Source organism: Piliocolobus tephrosceles, chromosome 4, assembly GCF_002776525.5.
Source record: "Piliocolobus tephrosceles isolate RC106 chromosome 4, ASM277652v3, whole genome shotgun sequence".
Lineage (NCBI taxonomy): Eukaryota > Metazoa > Chordata > Mammalia > Primates > Cercopithecidae > Piliocolobus > Piliocolobus tephrosceles.
In genome coordinates, this window is record NC_045437.1 from 63,680,919 (window position 1) to 63,704,147 (window position 23,229).

The 23,229-nt window shown below is 36.5% G+C and overlaps 1 protein-coding gene and 1 pseudogene across 4 annotated transcripts in view; one reads left to right on the forward strand and one right to left on the reverse strand.

Annotated features, from left to right (window-relative positions):
- The window catches only part of DDX4 (DEAD-box helicase 4), a 73,839-nt gene that overhangs the window by 45,292 nt on the left and 5,318 nt on the right, over positions 1-23,229 (reverse strand). For 2 of the 4 annotated variants that reach the window (XM_023210438.1, XM_023210436.2), the window contains exons 3-7: positions 20,319-20,379; positions 8,821-8,898; positions 5,544-5,621; positions 4,723-4,773; positions 391-450 (exon numbers count right to left, since the gene is read on the reverse strand). In XM_023210438.1, coding sequence (XP_023066206.1) covers positions 391-450; positions 4,723-4,773; positions 5,544-5,621; positions 8,821-8,898; positions 20,319-20,379 — 328 coding nt within the window. Of the gene's footprint in view, positions 1-390; positions 451-1,369; positions 1,452-4,722; positions 4,774-5,543; positions 5,622-8,820; positions 8,899-20,318; positions 20,380-23,229 lie in introns of those variants that run through there. The other 2 variants (XM_023210437.1, XM_023210439.1) reach the window with 2 other exon arrangements.
- On the forward strand, positions 14,492-16,394 carry LOC111541568 (annotated as a pseudogene).

A 23,229-nucleotide genomic window follows, 5' to 3' on the forward strand; every position in this document is an offset into this window, starting at 1 on the left:
TTTTGAGACGGAGTCTCGCTCTGTCACCCAGGCTGGAGTGCAGTGGCATGATCTCAGCTCACTGCAAGCTCCGCCTCCCGGGTTTAGGCCATTCTCCTGCCTCAGCCTCCAGAGTAGCTGGGACTACAGGCGCCCGCCATCTCGCTCGGCTAGTTTTTCGTATTTTTTAGTAGGGACGGGGTTTCACTGTGTTAACCAGGATGGTCTCGATCTCCTGACCTCGTGATCCGCCCGTCTCGGCCTCCCAAAGTGCTGGGATTAGAGGCTTGAGCCACTGCGCCCGGCCCACCATCAGTATTTTTCATCCAGCTCCTTCAAAATCAGTTTTACCAGTTTAGTGTCTCTGTGTTAAGCACAAAAGCACAAATTGCTCCAAAATGTGGTCCTTACCGCCTCTCTTGGAAAAGCCTCTGTTCCGTGTTGGATTATCTTCACAGTCATTACTAGACTCTTGAATAAAAGTTTAACATGTAAATAGCATTTAATTAACTTAAATGATGCAATATGTAAAGAATAGCACTGTCACAAGATAAGTTAGTTAGAAAACAAAATATTTTCGTAAGTTAAAATATAAACATATTCCTTCAAATAATTTTAACAGAAATATAAAGACATTATTCAGAGTCAATTCCCTATGCAAATCATCTCATGTATCTAAATATTAAATGTTATTACATGAAATTGAGAACCTACTATTTGCCAAGCATTATACTAGGGAAAACAAGTCAAAAAAAAATTAAGAATTTCATAAATTTCAGTTTGACCAAAAATGATTTCAGGAATATCTAAACTATTAAGTAATCAAGTGGTTCTCACATAAGGTCCATAGACCACTAGACTGTTCTATTTATAACGTCATATCTTTTCTGTAATTTACTTTTTTTTTTTGGAGATGGAGTCAAGCTCTGTCTCCCAAGCTGGAGTGCACTGGCACAACCCCTGCTCACTGCAACCCCCACCTCCCAGGTTCAAGCGATTATCCCTACTGAGTAGCTGGGATTACAGGCACGCGCCACCATGCCTGGCTAATGTTTGTATTTTAGCAGATGCGGTTAGGAGAGATGTGGTTTTGCCATGTTGGCCGGGCTGGTCTTGAATTCCTGAACCTCAGATGATTCACCCACTTTGGCCTCCCAAAGTGGTGGGATTATAGCTGTGAGCCACCACACCGAGCCAATCTACCATTCTTAATAAACCTGAGACATTTGCGCTTTCTTAAATATATGCAAACTTTCCCCCATTCATCCTAATGAAATAATTTGGGGATATCCTAGCTTTTCCATTTTTAATGATATTAAGAAGTAACATTCCCAGAGTTTTAAAATAGTGGTATAAGAGATTACTATACTGAAGGCGGCCTGAAAACTACCTGGAGAGTTGGTTAAAAATAAATTCCTAGGCCCCATTCCCAGAAATGTTTATTCTGAAAGGAATGATTTTTCAAAATGTAAAAGTTCTATGTTATTACTGTATCATCAAGCTTTCCAGAAGATTCCAAAAAAAGTCACATTCAGGAATACAAAGATGGTTTCAAGGGATCTTTGTACTTGTCATCTGGGAACATTAAGTCAAAATAATGAGAGCAAGTGACTAAAGAGCTTGCAGGCTATTAGCTAAGTTCCTGTGTAAAAGTCCCAATCCATTTAACAGCTAATATTGTTCTACAATAAACAGTGACTCAAAGCTCTTGTTGCAGTCTCCTATTTCAGCTGCAGCTGACAACTGACAAACAATCCTGAAGAGCCATTAACAAGACAACTTTCTGGAAAGTAGGACTTAATACAATGTAGAAGGGCAGGAAATAATTTTGGAAAAGTTGGCCCTGGAATAACAATGATGATAACTAGTATTTACTGCCTTAGAGAAAAAAAAACAACTATTAATCTGGGACCTGGCAAGGAAAAGAGTCTCACAATATCTTTGGCCAATTATTTCCCTAAAATAAACCTATAGTTATTTTGATCACAGTGGGAATAAAAATAGAAAACATTAAGAGAAGTTGGGTGATGGGTACATGAAAAACCTCCATACTATTTTTGCAACTTCTTATGAATAAAACTATTTTAAAATAAAAAAGTATTTTAAAAAATAAGTGATCTCTATAGTTAGGAAATAAAGCTAAGCACAAACAAAAATGAGATAATGATCCCAAGATTAGTTACAACCTATTAATTATATAAAAATAACACATGGCCTGGTACAGTGGCTCATGCCTGTAATCCTAGCACTTTGGGAGGCCGAGGTGGGTGGATCACGAGGTCAGGAGTTTGAGACCAGCCTGGCCAACATGGTGAAACCCCGCTCTACTAAAAATACCAAAAAAAAAAAAAAATTAGCCAGGTGTTATGGTGGGCGCCTACAATCCCAGCTACTCGGGAGAATCACTTGAACCCTGGAGGCAGAGGTTGCAGTGAGCCAAAACTGTGCCACTGCACTCCAGCCCAGGCAACAGTGCGAGACTCTGTCTCAAAAATTAGTAATAATAATAACAACATATAAAGAAAGTATGTACCTGGCACTGTTCTAAATGTATCATATGTATTAACTTTTTTAAAGTTTCACAAAAACCTTGTGAAGTAGATATAATCATCATTTTATAAATAGGGAAAATGAAAAACAGAAAGTTACAGGCTTTTTCAAGATAATATAATTGCCAGGAGGAGGATCTGAGTCTCACACCTAGGTGTTCAAATCCAGTATCTGAGTTCCTTATCACTACAATATACCAGCTTAAGCAAAGTAGATTACAGGCGAAAAAAATTTAAAAACATACTATCCATTTGTGTCCAGAGTAAAAAGTTTCCACTGTGAGCTCGAAACTTGGGCTTGTTAACAATCAGGATAATGAATGAATTCAATCCATATATATATTATATATACATATATATAAATTACATGTACATATTTAATATATAATATATATTTAATATATAACATATATAATATATAATCATTTGAATGGGATATATTATATATTTTATATATACATTTATTTATTTATACATAATATATATTATAATATATAATACATATTACATATAATATAATATAATATATATATATTATTTTAGGTGAACTAAGAAGGAAAAAAGAAGAAAGCAGGCCACTTCGGAGAAAAGTTCTCTCAACTGCTATCAGAAAGTGGAATTTTTATTCAAAAGCTCTCTGGCCCACCATCTCTAGAAAGGGATCAAGTAGGTAGAAAGGTCTGTGTATAAGTAGAAATGATCTTGAATATTAAATGAATTCAAAGTTGAGAGATCAGAATAGAAACAAATAGAAATGGAAAAGAATAAAAATGATGGCATTTTTCTTCTCTCACAAATACTAGTTCTACGTCATATATGTTTTCATTTGAATGGGATAGGAGAAAAAGAAGAGAAGTAGGGAGAAAGAGACTGGCAATAGTTAGGAGAAACAGTCTCGTTTGATAATTAAAATCTGGCCTTATACCAAAAGTGTTTTAAGGTGATCAGGTCTAGACTTGGTTTTGACTTTGGGAATCAAAGTGTTTAATAAGATCAAGCTTCAAATATTTAATGAAGAAAGATAGATGACATCTGAGTGTTTATCATGAATGTGTCTTGTATCGAGCTGTGTGCTTTTACACGCATTCTCACTTAGTCTGCCTAACCACCTATGAAATGAATACCTTCCATTCTATGGAATAGAAAACTGGCTTAGAAAAATTAAGCAGCTTGTTCTACTTCAACTAGCAGGTAGCAAGGCAGGGACAAGTTTGAAGCCAAGTTTGGCACCCTAAAGTGTTCTATGTTATAAAGATTTTATACATCAATGGTTACCAAACACAGGAGGTATCAGAATCACCATGGATGCTTTTAAATACAGGTTCTAAGGCCTCACCCAAATCGACTCAATCAGATTTGGGAATGCACTGTTTATCACAGTCCATCTTCTGGTATCATTATTCTCATCATTCTCTGTATTCCTGTAGAGTTCAGTACCTTCAATGGAAATGTCTTTAATTTCAGCACTGATTTACATTCTCAAGAAACTTTTTCTTAGATTTATTTGAATCTAAATATGACCTTACACATCACAAACTGTATTTATATAGAGAGTGAAGTTTCACTTCTTGACTACTTCCTTTTACTATCTATCTCCATTTCCTTTCTTTCTTTTTTTTTTTTTTTTTTTGAGACGGAGTCTCACTCTGTCACCCAGGCTGGAGTGCAGTGGCTGGATCTCAGTTCACTGCAAGCTCTGCCTCCCGGATTCACGCCATTCTCCTGCCTCAGCCTCCCAAGTAGCTGGGACTACAGGCGCCGCCACCTCGCCCGGCTAGTTTTTTGTAGTTTTTAGTAGAGACGGAGTTTCACCAGGTTAGCCAGGATGGTCTCGATCTCCTGACCTCGTGATCCGCCCGCCTCGGCCTCCCAAAGTGCTGGGATTTCAGGCTTGAGCCACCGCGCCCAGCCACTATCCCCATTTTCTTAAGTTTCAGAGCATTCAAAAGTTGTACCTCATGGATTAAGGCAGATGGCAACAGGTCAAATTAGTATGCCTGTTTTCTTTATGTACAAAGAATTCGTTATGTACAAAGCAGTAATATCCTTGGTTAAGGCTTTGGATGTAGCTACGTCATAAAATCTGGTTTAAATAAGTTAGAATTGGCCCAGACTAAGAGACTTAATCTTCATTTCTCTTTTTTAGCACGTACTCTTGACATTAAATTTTAAAACACAAAAATATTGACCTTACCTCTCCAGAAACCAGAGCTATCACCGTCTTCAAACTTGCTGTTTGAAAAACCTGTACAAAATATAAAATGAAACAATTTCCTGTACCTCTGTGGTAAAAAAATAATAATAAAAATAATAACTACACAGGGACTACTAGTTATGAAGACTTTTAAGATAAGCAATACACAATTGTATACATAGCTATCACATGCAAATTCACTCAGGCTGTAAACAATCTCTGCTTTGTATGAGTTTATCAACTCCATTCTCTTAAGGTTAAAAACAACTTTCTTTTCAGCCAATTCTATATTACCTCAATTGTCATATATTCCTCTATATGCACATAGGCAAAACAGAGGAATATGTCAGTGTAACCACTATATGTTTTCTATTTCAAACCATCAAAATTCTCAAAATTTTACAAACTCAATCTCTTCATCTGCTAAGGACAATACAACTAAATTATAATCCAATAACTCAATGATTTTCTCCTCAATAACATGAAAATCTTGTTAGCTTCTTTTTGTTCACTCTTTTTAAAAATTATTTGTTTGCTTTCAAACTTATTTCCTAAAAACCTACATCTAAGAGTTATGCATCTCTGGAGCATACAGACATGTCTCTAGAATTAATTTTAAAAGTATTCATCAGTAATCTTTCATAAAATTAAAAAATATTTTTAATAAGTTTAAATAAAATAATCTTTAGTGCAAAGGCACTCAGGGAATATATACCTTCAAATTAAATGTCAATATGGAATGTCTGTCAATCAGTATTTAAACTCAATTATTAAAAAATCACTCAAGTTTTGATTGTAAGATATCATAACCAAGTAATTACCTCTGTTTCCAAAACTCTTTCCAACTCCAAAACCACCCATTGTGGATGTATTATCTCTTTTATTAGACTCACCAGCATCTGAAAAAGGTCAGATAAACTCTTCAACATACAAAATTAAGTGTGTCATCATCAAAAACTAAGAATTAAATGAATTTCCGGCGTAAAGGGACTTCCAAGGATGGGAATAGAGTAGCACAGAAACCTAAAATTAATTAACATACCTGTGACTTAAAAACTCTTAAATTATGATACCAAGGTAAAAACAAATCTACTACTGGTGAAATATAGCTTTCTACTTATTGGTATTACATTGGAGACCTTCAAGCAGGAAAATTCTGCTCCATAGTTTTCTGTATGTTGAATTCTCATCCTGATAGAGCCAGCTGTTACACTCTGCCCTGTGTGAAAGTCATTGCTATTGAAAATGCTATATTCGTGTCCTGTTTAACTGTTCTATTTTTTATTTTTCTATTTCTTATATTTATCACATCCTTTCCACTTTTAAAATTAAAACAAGGGAATACATAAGAGAAAAACCTAAGACTACCACTCCCCTCCTGGCCTCCCCATTTCACCACACTATTTCCCCATACTAACTTTCTTAGTTTTGTTTCTCACTACATAATTCTAAACACCCAACATTTTAATTCACACCGAACAACTCCAAAACTCCACATTGTCAACTGCTAATTTTATATCTTTGTACATGCTATTCCTTTGGCATAGCATTCCCTGCTTTCCTATCTGTCTTATCAAAATTCATTGCATTCTTCAAAAAAACAATTACGTGAAGTCTTCCTTTAGCCCTCCAGTCATAATTTATCCTTCTTCCACATTCCCACAGCATACTATCTGTACCTTTTTAAAGGAGTATTTCTTTCCATGTGTTTCTCTACCACTAAATTAAAAATCTCGAGGGCAGAGATGTGATAGCAAGAAGCAGGATTATTTAAAATAAAAAATTAAAAAAAGAACAGGAGAGACATCCCAAACAGCATAAATGACGCTTTAAACTACCACTGAAAAAAAAATTAAAGCATTCCCTGTGATTCCTATATACTGTCTTACTTACCTCTGTAATACCCTTGTAGAGGGGAGTTAAAAGGGATCTGTGTAACTCCTAAACCCACAGGTAAAATTGTGTATGCCCAACTATAAAAGTATTTTTTTTTTTTTTTTTTTTTGAGATGGAGTCTCGCTCTGTCACCCAGCCTGAAGTGCAGTGGCCGGATCTCGGCTCACTGCAAGCTCCGCCGACCGGGTTTACGCCATTCTCCTGCCTCAGCCTCCCGGGTAGCTGGGACTACAGGTGCTCGCCACCTCGCCCGGCTAGTTTTTTGTATTTTTTTTTAGTAGAGACGGGGTTTCACCAGGTTAGCCAGGATGGTCTCGATCTCCTGACCTCGTGATCCGCCCGTCTCGGCCTCCCAAAGTGCTGGGATTACAGGCTTGAGCCACCGCGCCTGGCCTATAAAAAGTATTTTAATCAGATTTCAAAGATGTGTGATTTAAGAAGTCCAAGCTACTTAGACATACTTCACAGGACATAACAAGCTAGTTGATATTTTAAGCAATTAAGAGTCAACTTCGAAAACCACATTATTAGTTATGCAAGTTCTACTGAGAAGAAAATCAAGATTGAAACTATGTAGGCCAGGCGCAGGGGCTCACGTCTATAATCCCAGCACACTGGGAGGCCAAAGTGGGTAGATCACCTGAGGTCAGGAGTTTGAGACTAGCCTGGCCAACATGGTGAAACCCTCTCTCTACTAATAATACAAAAAAATTAGCTGGGGGTGGTGGTGCACACCTGTAATCTCAGCTACTTGGAAGGCTGAGGCAGGAGAATTGCTTGAACCTGGGAGGTGGAGGTTGCAGTGAGCCAAGATTGTGCCATTGCACTCCAGCCTAGGCAACAAGAGCAAAACTGTCTCAAATAAAAAAAAAAAAAAAGAAACTATATAAAATATTGGAAGAATCATACAGAAAGTAAGTTATACTCATGGGTCTACAAATGTCCCAGGTTATATAAAATATAAAGCTAATTGTTTAAAGTATTAACAACTGAGAGTTCTAATCAGAAATTTTATGTGTATTTCAACCTAAAATATGAAAATAATTTGTGGTAAAATCTGCCTCAGCGATGATTTTCTCACTGAAAAAGGTTTTATTTAATAATATTTAGAAGACTGTATCAAAACATCACAAAACCTCTACTAAAATGTAATTTTAAAATATATCTAAATACTAAATATGCTCCTAAATATATTAAAATATTTCTAATGTCAGTAGTAGCTAATAAAACCTCATTTGAATCTCTTAGCACAATTACATTGTCCAAATAAGCAATGCATCTTAATATGCAGGCTTAAAAACCAAAATATATGTGTATATTTGATTAATCATTTCCATTAGTGGCAGAAACATGTCAAAATATAAGACTCAAATATGCATTCACTATATCTAAAGAAATTTTCCAAATGTCAAATAAAACATCATGCATCTTTTAGTTTCCACAACAAAAATATCTGAAAGTATCAATAGAGTTTTTCAAAAAATAACATCTCATAAATTCAAGAATAAGTGTCAAGTATATTTCCCAAATAGCCCTAGCTATAACATCTCCTAAAAGAAAAAAAAAAAATGACCATAGGGATTTTCAAATAAATTTAACGAAGTTCTAATATGTTATTGCACTATAATAAAATACAGTGCATAGTATTTCTAGCATGTTAATATTAAGTCTAAAAACGGACTGTAGAAAGAGGTTTTGCTGTGTCATTATGTCATATCAGGTGGTTGTTCTAAAAGTAAAATTAAAAAATCCAATAATAGCAGAATAAGCTCTTAAAAAATTAATACTAATGAGCTAACACGTTTCCTGTACTGCCTTTTCTTGAAAAATATAAAATTCAAGAAAGAGTCCTTCTCACCTCTAATCCCTGAAGCTTTTACAAACATTCTTCCCACGTCAATTGTTGGAAATCAATATCATAAACACGTTAAGAAGCAGCTCTGTGAATCATCCGTCCATCCAACCCATCCATCCCTCCAACCAATCTGTCTAATCAACTTAACATTACTCCCTACTAGCCCAAAGAAGTAAAACAGTAAAAAGAAAATGAACTTGGAAAAATGATGAACTCATTATCTCAACACCAAGTCTACTATACACTAAGTTACAACAGACTTAGTTTTGTACCAAATGGCTATGAAAGCCTCTATATATACAATTATTCAACAGTTCAGGAGATTAAGGAAAGACAAAGATGCTTACTTCTGTTTCCAAAATTCCGCCCAGAGGCAAATCCACTTTTCATAAAATGATCTCTTCGAGAAGGTCCATCATCCATTTCTAAAGCAAACAACATTTTGAAGTCAGTCAAATAAAAACAAGTATCGGCCGGGCGCGGTGGCTCAAGCCTGTAATCCCAGCACTTTGGGAGGCCGAGATGGGCGGATCACAAGGTCAGGAGATCGAGACCATCCTGGCTAACACGGTGAAACCCCGTCTCTACTAAAAAATACAAAAAAAAAACTAGCCGGGCGAGGTGGCGGGCGCCTGTAGTCCCAGCTACCCAGGAGGCTGAGGCAGGAGAATGGCGTGAACCCGGGAGGCGGAGCTTGCAGTGAGCTGAGATCTGGCCACAGCACTCCAGCCTGGGTGACAGAGCGAGACTCTGTCTCAAAAAAAAAAAAAAAAAAAAAAAAAACAAGTATCTAGTACTTGCAAACCTTAAGCCTTCTTAATGTGCCACATGTGGCAAAGAAGAAATTTTATATAGCAGTAAAAAAGATGACAATCAGCCCAGTTAAAAAAAAAATGGCTATATGAATAGCTCTCCAAAAGAAAAATAAATTGTGACTAAATCTCACTCATAAAGAATTAGAAATCAAAAGACAGTAATTTTTAACCTCCTAATTGAATGGAAAACAGTCCTTTCCATTCCCTGAAAGAAAATAACAAAATAAATAAATTTTTAAAAAATGGAAAACAGTCTTAAGTTTGCTAATAGCCAGAACAAAGACACAGGGAAACAAGCACAAAACATACACTGTATTTAGAGTATAAACTAGATCAAACTTGATCCTAATTTAAAAGGCATATACGCTGAAAGTACAGTAACATGAATTTCTCCTCTGGATACAATCACATGATATCCAGAAAGACACACAAAAATGTTTCTATAAGCATTGTCTGTAATACCAAATAAATGATCAAAGTGGAATAAAGAAATTATGGTCATCCATACAATAGTATGCATATGGATTTCACAGACATACACAGCATTCAACATTAAAGAGCCCACATTCTTCAACAATGGAGAGTGTTTATAAACTGGCCATGTAGAAGGCCATAATGCAAATTCAACAAAAGAGTTCAAAAATCAATTCATATACATGAGATTCTTTTACAATGCAATCAAATCAAAAGCTATTAAATATGAAACAAATTGTTTAAAATCCCATTTGGTGACATATTTTTAAAAAAACTATATAACCCACAGCTCAAAAAAAAAGCACAATGGAAGTTCAAAAATACTTCAAATTATATGATAAAAATGTGACTTTATCAGTATTTATTTACGCTAGAAAATAAGAACTCAATAAGCTTAATAGCCATCTCAACAAGAATACTAGAAAAACAAAGTAAATCACACAAAAGTAAAGGAAATAAAGAATGAAAATTAATAAAATAGGAAACAGCTTTGGGAGACCAAAGTGGGAAAAGATGCTTGAGGTCAGGGATTTGGGACCAGCCTGAGTAACACAGCAAGACCCTATCTTTACCAAAAAAAAAAAAAAAAAATTAAGTAGCTGGGTGTGGTGATGCACACCTGTAGACCCAGCTACTTGGGAGGTTAAGGCAGGAGGATCACTTGAGCCCAGGAATTCAAGGCTGCAGTGAATTATGATTAAATTACTGCACTCCAGCCTGGGAAACAGAAGGAGACCTTGTCTTTCTCTCTGTCTCTGTCTCTATTTTTTTTTTTTTTTTTTTAAGGAAACAAACGTAATATAATGGCTCAAAAAGGCCAAAACTTGGTTCTTCTAAAAGACCTATAAAATTTGCCAGGGTAACAAATTACTACAGGACCAGTAAGAGGGGTGAGGGGAGAACAGATACAAAGATACGAATGAATAGTATTAGAAATGTGTTTAAAAAGAATCTCAAAGATAGAAGAGAAAGACAACTAGAGAACTTCTCTGAACAACTTTATGCTACTAAATTAAAAGAAATGAAAAAGTTCCTAGAAAATTAACTCACCAAAAGTGACTCAAGAATCAATAAAAAACCCAACTTTCCTACAGAAGTTAAATCAGTACTTAAATTTCTGCATCAGAAAGATGCAGAGAGATCGTGTTTTACAGGTGAGTTCTATCAAACTCTCAAAGGACAAATCATTCAACTGTCACACAACTCTTCCAGGAAACAGAAGTAACTCACTAACTCATTTTACAGACCAACATAATCTTGATATGAAAGTTCAGAAGAAAATTATAAACCTCTTACTCATAGATACAAAATCTCAAAAACAAATATTAGCAAACCAAACCCAACAGTAAATTGAACGGATAAAATATATTATAACTAATTGGGTTTATCCCATTTTGCAAGGGTATTTAACATTACAACATCTAAAAAAGGTAACATACATTAATAAAAAAAAAAAACTAATCTCTCCAGATAAAAGTATATGACATAATTTAACACCTTTCATGACTTAACATATACTTAGCAAACTAAGGAATGATGAGTTTGTTCATAACAGCAAAAAAGGAAACAACCCAAATGTGCATGAGAATTTTTTTGTTGTTTTTGAGATGGAGTCTTGCTCTGTCGCCCACGCTGGAGTGCAGTGGCGCAATTTCGGCCCACTGCGACCTCTGCCCCCTGGGTTCAAGCAATTCTCCCGCTTCAGCCTCCTGAGTAGCTGGGACTACAGGCATGTACCACAATATCCAGCTAATTTTTGTATTTTTTTTGTGTGGAGACAGGTTTTCACCACATTGGCCAAGCTGGTCTTGAACTCCTGGCCTTAAGTAACCCACCCACTTCGGCCTCCCATAGTGCTAGGATTACAGGCGTGAACCATCCGTGCCTGGTGGGTAATGTTCTTACAATTAGTGGTGGTTCAAAACATTAAGCTTTATGGTTTACATAGGACTTTAATACAGTAGATTTTTTTAATGAAAAATTCTTCAATAAAGATTCTATAATAAAGTCACAGGGTAACAATTCTTCTTGGGAATCCTACCTCTCACTAGTTGGAAAAGAAGTCATTATATGAAAAGATACTTGCAAACGCATGTTTATAGCAACACAATTAGCAATTTCAAAAATATGGAACCAGTCCAAATGCCCAATTAATCAATGAGTGGTGTATACATACACAATGGAATACTATTCAGCCAGAAAAAGAAATGCAATAATGGCATCTGCAGCAACCTGGATGGAATTGGAGACCATTATTCTTAGTGAAGTAACTCAGGAATGGAAAACCAAATAGCAGATCTTCTCACTCATAAGCAGGAGCTAAGCTATGAGGATGCAAAGGGATAAGAATGATACAATGGACTTCGGGAACTTGGGGAAAGGAGTGGGATGGGGGGGTGAGGGATAAAAGACTACAAATGGGGTACCGTGTATACTGCTCGGGTAATGGGTTCACCAAAATCTCACAAATCACCACTAACAAACTTACTCATATAAGCAAACACCACCTGTTCCCCAAAAACCTATGTAAATAAAAAATACATAAAAATGTAGTACAAAAGTATAAGGTTCTAAGAAAGAATTAACCCAGTTTACCTTGTTATTAGCACACAATCCTAAGGAAAATATACAATTATTTCCTTTCCATTTTTTAGTAGTTTTAAATCTCACAGTAGTTTCACATGTAAATGTGAAAGTTTATATTCACTTTCATGAATGTAATGATATGCTGTCATTGATATATATCATGGCAGTCCCCATAATACATATTATACATAGCAATAAAAATAAGCCCCTAATACTAATAAATGATGGAGTATAGATGTTCTTCCTGAATGCTACGAAATCCACGAAAATAAACCAAAAGAAATAAAAATGAAGTCCATTTAAAATGAATTTAGTGTTAGTGTACACAATCCCCAACAACTGACCACAAAGAATATCTCCCAACATAGTTACACTTGGACCAAATCCAAAGAGGCTCAAATATTGAACAACTTAAAAAAAATCCATATACTAAAACCACCAAGCAAAAAAACCCAATTATGTATGAGACTTCAGTATGAGCTCTAGGACTCGATAATCTTCCAACCTTTCTTCACAGTGATTTGCCTAAACCAGAATGAGGAAAATTAAAGGAAGATGAGAAAAGACTTGGTGGCAAAGAGTTTTGGAACTATTTAGTGGTGCTTAGGGTTGCCAGCTGTCCTGACTTCCAATCCCTTTCATTATCCAAAGTAGCTAAAATACTAAACACTTAGAATTTAGCGTCAAGTCTTCCAAGTAGAGACCTCAGAGTATAACAGTAATGTACATTCAAATTACCTGGTGATCTCATTAAAACACACATTCTGATGCAGCAGTCCTGGGTGCGGTATGAGATTCTTCATTTCTAACAAGTTCCCAGGTGATGCCAATGCTACTGTTCTGTCAATCACATTCAGAGAAGATTTTTATATCCACCAAAAGACATAAACTGGAAAATATTCTTAAGAGAACCATTCATAACAGGCAAACACTGGAAACTACAAAAATGACCAATATTTTAATTTATGGTATATTTACATAGGGAATATCACACATCCACGAATAACCTACAACTACTGCTAATAACTTGGAGAAAACCTCAACAAAAAAAGAACATAATGTATGATTCCATTTTATATGACTGCCATTTATAGGGAAAACTGATCTATGCTGTTAGAAATCAGAGTAGTAGTCACCTCTGGACAGAAGGACAGTGCCTGGAAGAAAAAGGAAGGCTTCAAGGGTGCTGTTAATATGCTGTTTTTCTTGATCTGAGTGCTGGCTTTCAGGGAGTGCTCAGCTTGTGATAATTTAGTAAGCTGGACATTTATGCTGTGTATCTTACTGAAATACATATTGAATCTATGTGTACACTATGCTTCAATAAAGTTGAAAATAAAAAAAAGAATCTGCCCTGGCCTAGACAGTTTTATGAACAAATTCTATACAACTTGTAAAAAACAGGTAATTTTCACATTCCAGAGCTTATTGGAAAACATGAAAAGCTTGAAACCAAAATCAAGTGAGGACAACATGACAGAAGAAAACTATACACCAATCTTACATTAATTCAGAAGTGCTAACTAAAATATCTAATTTCATCCAATACTACAATAAAAGAGCCATGTAAGGCTTAGCCCAGGAATAAAAAGTTCATTTAAAAATTCATTTACTACATTAACAGACACAAGGGAGAAATAATAGAAACCAGTAATTCTAAAAAGCCATTTGATAACATTCAACTGCCATTCCTGAACAAAACAAATATTCAAGTAGAAATGAAAAGAAATTCTCTTGGCATGATAAAAAAAAAAAAAAAAAAACCAACTAGTAGCCTAATGCAAATATCATAATTATAAAAATTTGGGAGCATTCCCATTGAAGTGAGGAAAAGCCTAGATGTTTGTTATTTCTAGTACTCGTTAATGAGCTGTAGATTTTATCCAATGCTTTAAGACAACAAAGAACAAAATCATTTAAGAGATGAAATTTGCATCACACATCAACAAGGAAAAGACAGGATGCTTAGATGGTGCTGGAAAAACTAGGTTGCTATGTGGAGAGAAATAAAATTGGATCCCTATTTCTCACCATATTGAAAAAAAGGGATTCAATGCATTTAAAAATTGTTAAGATGGTAAATTTTGTATTATGTCTAGTTTACCACAGTTCACAAATAAAACTCCTCAATAACTAGACGCCCATGGCCAGGGCTGACCAGAAAAACTTTAATGTCAAAGATTCCTTTTTTGTGAGTCACTTAGGTATACTCATACTACATACACTATGTCTTGATTTCACACTCAAAGATGGCCACCATGATTTAAAAAGGGTGAGTTGAGATGATTAAAAGCTCAATGTGAAAGGCAAAAGTCTAAGGAAGATAATGTAGGAGGCTACTTTTTGACAGAGATGGGGAAGAGTTTCTTAAACTACAAAATCAAATTCAGAAGCAAAAAAGTTATTTAATAACTTCAGAATTAAATTTTTGATTAATAAGGCATATCATGAACAAAGCTGATAGACAACAGAATGGAAGAAGATATTCAGTGTCTAAATCAGGAAAGAGCCTAAAATCTAGAATATTAACAATGCCTGCCAATCAACAATAGGAAGAGCTAGCTCAATAGAAAAATAAACTAAAAATATGAACAAAAGTAGAAACTTACAGAAAAACAACATGTATATGAAAAGACAGTCAGATACATGCATATTAAAGCAATGACGCCAGGCATGGTGGCTCATGCCTATAATCCCAGCACTTTGGGAGGCCAAGGCAGGAGGATCACTTGCACTCAGGAATTCAAGACCAGCCTGGGCAACATAGCAATACCTCATCTCTGCTAAAAATTTTAAAAATCAGCCAGACATGGTGACCAAGTCTGTAGTCCCAGCTACCCAGGAGACTGAGGCAGGAGGATTGCTTGAGCATGAGAGATTGAAGCTACAGTGAGCTATGATCACAGTACTGCACTCCAGCCTGGACAACAGAGCAAGGCCCTGTTACAAAAAAAAAAAAAATTTTTTTTTTTACTTTATACCCAAATGGACTGGCAAAAATTAATTAAAATTAAAAATGTCAAATGTTGGTGGGAATATAGGGACTATGAGAACCCTCACAACCTAATGACAGGAGTATAAACTTGTATAGCTATTCTGGGGAGCAATTTTTGAAATATTTAGACAAATTAAGTACATTACCCCTTTCCATAACCCTGTAATTCTACTCTTGAGTCCACTATTCAAAGTAATTCTCACTCTGGCCCATAAATAAACATATACAAGAATGCCCATCCTATGGTAGCAGAGTGGAAGAGGAGGTAATCTCAGTGCCTATCACAGAGGGAGAATAGGGGTAGATAAAACTTGGTGATAAAAGTATACGAAATACCATGCAGTCATTAGAAATAAGGAAATCAATTATCAATGAGGAATATATCTTAAACAGTGACAAGGGGAAAAGTTAAAAAAAAAAAATCTTAGGCACAATAATTTTTCTAAGCTAAAAATACACACCAAAATATGCTCAGAAAAACACACATTTAAAAACATACACAGAGTAGCCATGTCCTCCACACTTCCCTTCTGTGCTAATGCTGCCCGGCTCATATCAGCCTCTAGCCTGCTTTCAAGTAGTTGTGGAGTTCCAATGAAGAAATATTTGAGGTTAATGTGGAAACTACCAAACAATCTGTACTATCAAGATCATGTTGGAAGATGTGGGAATGAATGATTGAAGGAGATGATGACCCAGTTCCTCTACCAAATGTTAATGAAGCAATATTTTAAAAGGTCATTCAGTGGTGCACCCACCATAAAGATGACCCTCCTCCTCCTCCTGAGAATACTGAGAAGAAAAGTGAGCAGATAAAAATCCTGTTTGGGATCAAGAATTCCTGAAAATTCACCAAGGAACTCTCTTTGAACTTACTCTAGCTGCAAGCTACTATCAAAGGTTTGTTACACGCTGCCAATAAGATCAAGGAGAAAACACCTGTGGACATTCCCAAGCCCTTCAATATCAAAACAACTTTACTGAAGGGGAGGAAGCCCACGTACACAGAACTAATGGTGTGAAGAAACACGAAATGTGCCTGACACTGTAAAGATTGTTCCAAATACTAGTTGCACTGCTGTAGAGTTTATAATTATTAATACAAAAAAAGTAGACAAATACAACAGCAAATCGACTGCTTTAGCAGAATACTGTCATTGCATGTATAGTTTGAGTACAGATTCCAAACCTAATGCTGAGTTTCTTCTAGTGTGATTAAAAGTTTTTTTCTTTTTTGCTCTGAATAAAACGGAACTGTGGATTCTCTACAGAAACTAACATTTTGGTATTTCCCTCCTTTTGTAAAGCAATTTCTGCCTAGTTTGTAATCCAGTTAACTTTAGTGGCCTTTTAAAAGTTAGCATTGCAAATAAAACAACTTGCAAAAAGTTTTCTGAAAAAAAAAAAAAAAAAAAAGACACACACATACAAAATAATTGCTCCTTTGGGGAAGGGGAGGGCACGAAACCCCTGAAACTTCCTCCCACAAACAGCTTGCTTCAAATCAAACATGAGTAATAAATAAGCAAAAGCAACATAGGAGCTGTACAATATAGTGAGGACAGAGAGGGAGGAAGGGAAAGCTGGAACTAGCATATACTTAAATCTCAGAGACTAGAGGATCCTGCTCTCCCAAACAAAACAGCCTGGTCCTGGCCCAATCACTTCACAGTAGAGCCCACCAGTGCATCCCTGCACAGAGTTGAGCTTCTAATCAGCATTTTAATGATCCACCCTCAAATACAACAAGGCAACTAAGGTTCAGCAGAATTTTTTTTTTAAGAGACAGGGTTTCACTCCATCAGCCTGGCTGGAGTACAGTAGTGTGATCAATGCTCACCGTAACCTCAAAATTCTATGCTCAAGCAATCCTCTTACCTCAGCCTGTTGAGTAGCTGGGATTACAGGTGCACATCGCCATGCCCAGCTAATTTAAAAAAATTTTTTGTACAGACAGTGTCTCACTTTGTTTCCCAGGCTGGTCCTGAACTCCCGGCTTCAGGCACTTCTCCACCTCAGCCTCCCAAAGCAAAGGAATTACAGGCATAAGCCACTACAGCTCCTATTGACATTTTAAAGCCAAGTAATGTGAAATTGTTTTCACTTAATTTTGGAAATAATCAGATAATACCAGTTGTTTAGAAGGGTTTCCATGACAAATAAAAGCAAGATATGATATAACAGGATTCCATTTCTATAAAATACAGAATGAAAAGACGCATGTCTAAGTACAATTTTAAGAGCATGAAAAGGGTATGGAAGGTAAGCATGGGTAAGCAAAGGAAAAGCAAGACAGGTATTTATAATAAAAGGAATATACATATTAATATATTATGCCAGTGGTATACTATCATGTATGTGGAGAATATACACAGGAATCTAAAAAATCAGAGTCAACAGACATCAAATGGTGGCTAAATTTAGGGGTTAAGATTTCAGATTTTATTTATCCCTTTTTACTTTTTTTAAAACAATAAGCATATTTAGGTTTTGGCTTGGCATACATTCACTGGCCTGGTTTACATTCTCTAATAAGAAAATTTTCATTAAAAAATAAAAAAATTATGAAGAACTACAAAAAGTACTTGTTATCTAGAAGGTAAGCAGGCAATCAATATTTTTCATTAGTGATTTTCATTAGTGATTTCATTTCAATAGCCTAAACATTCATAGGTCTAATGCTAAAAAAAACTTAGCTTTTAGTTGGTGGTTGTTTCAGTCTAGTTATTGAAAATTCCAATACAAAACAGTGTTATGCTTTAATATACTATAGATCTAAGCTTTCACTCCTTTACAAATAATGGCTTCTGTTTGTACCTCAAAAAACCAGGTTTCTCCTAGCGATCTATGCAAATAGACATGTTAAGAGGCATCGATTACGTTTACCCATTTGTCTTTCTGGAATACTCTAAGTACACACAGAGTTTATATGGTAGAAGCAAAATTAGCCCTTTGCTGGGGTTTCGGCAGGCAGGATTCCAAGAACTTCTGAGAATCTGAATATTTCTGTATTAAACCACTGTGTTTAAATGTTTATAAAAGATAAATATGTTTTGAAAATAGCAAAGGCATCTCTTTTAAACTTAACTTTTGTCAAGATATTTACCCTGAACTTAAGAAAGATCCTCATGAGAATTAGATTTGCTTTAACCTGATAAACTAACTCAAAGTATCCTCACATTTTGGAAACTACCTCACCACGGGTGTTTTCCAACATAGGCCAGGTTTCAGTGAACATGCAGCTCCCTTGACCATAAAATGTTTTACCTCATCTGCTAATTTTTGATAAGAGAAATGATAAAACTACTACCTGATGCCACCAGGCCCTCTTCCTTTTATGCTAGTCAGCCTTAAAAATAGTAGTAACTCAATTTAGAGACTCATAGTAAAATCATAGTTACTCGAATTCACCGAGTGGATAGTGGTTGCCAGAATCAGGGGAGAGGAGGAAATGGGGAGTTATTTTTCATTGGGTACGGAGTTCCAGTTTGGGAAGACAAGAAAGTTCTGGGGGTGGATGGTGGATGATGGTTACAGAGTAATGTGACTGTACCGAATGCTGCTGAACTGTACACATTAAAATGGTAAATCTTACGTTATGTATACTTCATCATAGTTTTTTAAATGCTTTTGTCTTGTTTTGTTTTTAGAGACAGGGTCTCACTCCATTGCCCGGGGAAGAGTGCAGTGGCATGATCATAGTTCACTATAGCCTTGAACTCCTGGGCTCAAGCAATCCTCAACCTGCCAAGTAGTTAGGACTACAGGCACAGGCCACCATGACCAGCTAATTTTTAAATTTTTTTTTTTTTGGAGACAGAGTCTCACTCTATCGCAAGGCTGGAGCACAGTGGCACAATCTCGACTCACTGAAACCTCCGTCTCCTGGGTTCAAGTGATTCTCCTGCCTCAGCCTCCCAAGAAGCTGGGACTACAGGCATGCAGCACCACACCCAGCTAATTTTTGTATTTTTAGTAGAGACAGGGTTTCACCATGTTGGCCAGGATGGTCTTGATCTCTTGACCTGATCCACCTGCCTCAGCCTCCCAGAGTTTCGGGATTACAGGTGTGAGCCACCAGGCCCGGCCTAAATTTTTTGTAGATATAGACTCCAACTATGTTGCCCAAGCTGGTCTCAAATGATCTCAAATGATCATTTGATCTCCAGGCCTCAAATGGTCTTCCTACTTCAGCTTCCCAAAGTGCTGGGATTACAGGCATGAGCCACTGAGCCTGATCAAAATTATTTTAATGCAGTAACAATTGCATTTCATCCTGCTTTGGACTTCAACAATGTGAAAAACTACTGCTGTGAGCTCAATTTCCCAGCCTAGTCCTACCACTTCCACCCATCTTCCCTCCTACATCCACTCTGTAAAACAGAGTTGGACAATCCAAGGGGAAAAATGATGGTGGGAGGGGCAACCAAAGTGAAAACAAGTTCACAGTGGGGTTGGGAGGAGGGTGCATGAGGAAAGATATGGGTTCCTTTACCTTGACACTTGTTTCTATTGTTCTCCTAAGACCTTTCCCAAATTAGTTTTCTGATCCCAAAGAAACTCGTAATATCCTGATGGTATGGCAGATTTGGCTTAAACAATTATTATCGTGACAGGTCATCACCATTGTAACCTGCTTCAACAACCTTATAGTCCTATATTCTACTCCCTTATGTCAGGAACCCTGATGATGATGATACCCAAGCAGCCTGGAAGCTGAATGTGCAACTTCCAAGTTGGGCAAACGTTTTATAGTAACCCATTAAATCAAATAATACAGTCTATACTTTCCCCTCTCTCAATTCCTCTAACCAGAAGTACCCCCATTCCACAATATCCAAATCAGAAGGAACTTTCACTAAGAAATTTTTTAAAACACCCTCTACAAGATGTCTACTAGTCTGCTGCTCTTCATTCATTAGATGAAACCCTTAAACTAAAAAGGGTTTTACCGTTTTCCAAACATAACACATACCTGATGATGAAGTTGGAGTCCTGTTAAAATTGTTTCCATTTTCTCCAGAAGAATACCTATCCTGTAAGAAGGAAGAAAGAAAAGACTAGTTTCCTACTTTGAATACAAATGTGTCATTTATTTCACAAATACTAGAAAACTGTAACAATTAGGCTTTGTTCAGAACAAAATAATGACATACTGTAAGGTTTTCTAAATCACTGGATGTTCCTTTACTAATTATTCCAAGACATCTTCACTTTAACATTGTATATATAGTACTAATATATATCACTAGAACAGTGGTCAGAAAACTACAGCCACAGGCCAAATCTGGTGGGCCACCTGATTCTGTAAACAGTATTGGAGCATTACAACAGCAAAGTTGTGACAGACAAGTAAGGCCTATAACGTCTAAATTATTTATTATCTGGCCCTTTATAGAAAGGGTTTGCTGACACCTGACTTAAAACAAAAGTTTAGTCATTTAAGTCACCCATATTCCTGAAAAGTACAATCAGGATGGGTGTGGTGGCTCTCCCATGTAATCCCAGCACTGTGGGAGGCTGAGGCAGGAGGATCACTTGAGCCCAGGAGTTCAAGACCAGCCTGGGCAACACGGCGAAACCCTTGCTCTACTAAAAATACAAAAAGTTAGCCAGGTGTGGTGGCATGAGCCTGTAGCCCCAGCTACTCAGGAGGCTGAGGTGGGAGGTACACTTGTGCCTGTGAGGCAGAGGTTGAAGTGAGCCAAGATCACACCACTCACTCCAGCCGGGTAACAGAATAAGACCCTGTCTCAAAAAATAAAAATAGAAAAGAAAATATAATAAAATATCATTATAAAATCTGACAAAGAAATACATGAATAAACCAACACTGGTCAATATACACTACTGTGTGCTGAGTTCCATATATTACAGTATATTCATCAATACTACAGAGTATTAGTGATTTAACACTAATCTTTGTTCTAGAAAAGTACTACAGAAATTTTTAAAACCTCTACTGCATTTATAGTGAAACCAATTAATGGTACTCTCATGTTTTAAAAAGGAATTCACTGGCCGGGCTCAGTGGCTCACACCTGTACTTTGGGAGGCCGAGGTGGGCGGATCACCTGAGGTCAGCAGTTCAAGACCAGCCTGACCAACATGGAGAAACCCCCACCTCTACTAAAAATACAAAATTAGCCGGGCATGGTGGCGGGCACCTGTAACCCCAGCTACTCAGGAGGCTGAGGCAGAAGAATCACTTGAACCCAGGAGGCAGAGGTTGTGGTGAGCTGAGATCGTGCCACTGCACTCTAGCCTGGGCAACAAGAGCAAAAACACTGTCTCACACCATCTCAAAAAAAAAAAAAAAAAAAAAAAAAAAGATTCACTGTAAAGTACATTCACTTATGGACTGAAAACAATTTATATATGCAACCTGCCACTGCACTACAACTACAATGAAAAGGTATATCCTCAGCTATAGCATCAGAATATTCATGGTTAATTTTAATCAAATTTGCCACAGCAGTAGCTGAAGACTGTCATTGCTCTGAAATACTAACTGTTCCACTTTCCCTACTTTAGGCTAAAGAAAATTATTTACTATTAACACACAAGCATTACATTAGCAGTGGTCGAATTACTGCTGGATTTAGAAAATTCAACTTGTTATAAAATCAATAGCTGAATGCAGGTTAATTTTGGAAACTTCCAACATTTCTCCGGACAGCTCTAGATTAAGGACAATTTGAGTAAATTTTTTTCTCACTTCTAACTCTTAGGGTGTCCTTATCATCAATCCACAGCTTTACTCCTTCTCACATAAACTTCCTTTAATTATGGCAAAAGTTCAGAATAGAGCTCTGAAATTCTTGCACACGACAATCAGAATTTAATAATTTCAGAATGAAAGGAAATCTACAGATGATCTCTTAATCAACTGACTATATTACAACAGTTAAAATGTTCCTTCAAATAAGTTCATTTAACTAAGTCCCAAACCTAGAGAGAATGCACCAAGGTAGGCATCTTTAGGTAACATCTATTTGCTACAATTTCTTTCACAAAGACACTGACTTTTAAAACTACTTTAAAAAAGCTCAAGAGTCGTCCAAACATTTTTCTGAGTCATCATGAAGAGCACAAAGACAACAACAACTTGAAATGCCTTGGGGTTTTGGTAATTGCTACAGTAAAAAAAAAAAAGTTCCAGTTTATTACTACCACAGACATTAAAACAATAACAATTATCCAATATTTTATATTCAAAATCTGAAGACTTTTTTCTTGTTTGCAATGCTAAATGTACTAGAGTGAATAGAGCCAAAAACAAAAACAAAAAAAAAGACTGGTTTTACAAGTGTTAGAAAACACTCTTACACTAAAGAACTGAAACACTTATTGTTACTCTTCAAGCTATGGAACTTAATATCCCACACACATCCAACTTACAAATTCCAAGATGAATTTTGAAAAAAGACATCAAAAATAATTTCCAACAGAATTTTATCATGAAAAACCTTAAGTAGCTGGGCGCGGTGGCTCACACCTGCAATTCCAAAACTTTGGGAGGCCGAGGCAACCAGATCACCTGAAGTCAGGAGTTCAAGACCAGGCTGTCCAACATGGTGTAACCCCATCTCTACTAAAAATACAAAAATTAACCAGGCATGGTGGCGGGCGCCTGTAATCCCAGCGACTCAGGAGACTGAGGCAGGAGAATCGCTTGAACCCAGGAGGTGAAGGTTGCAGAGAGCCGAGATTTGCACCACTGCACTCCAGCCTGGGTGACAGAAAAAGTCTCTTTCTCAAAAAAAAAAAAAAAAAAAAAAAGAACAAAGAAAAAGAAAGGAGAAAAGGGGTCACAGCAGATGAAATTAAGTTAAAAGATTTTGAGATGAGATTACCCTGGATTATCGGCATGAGTCCTAATTGCC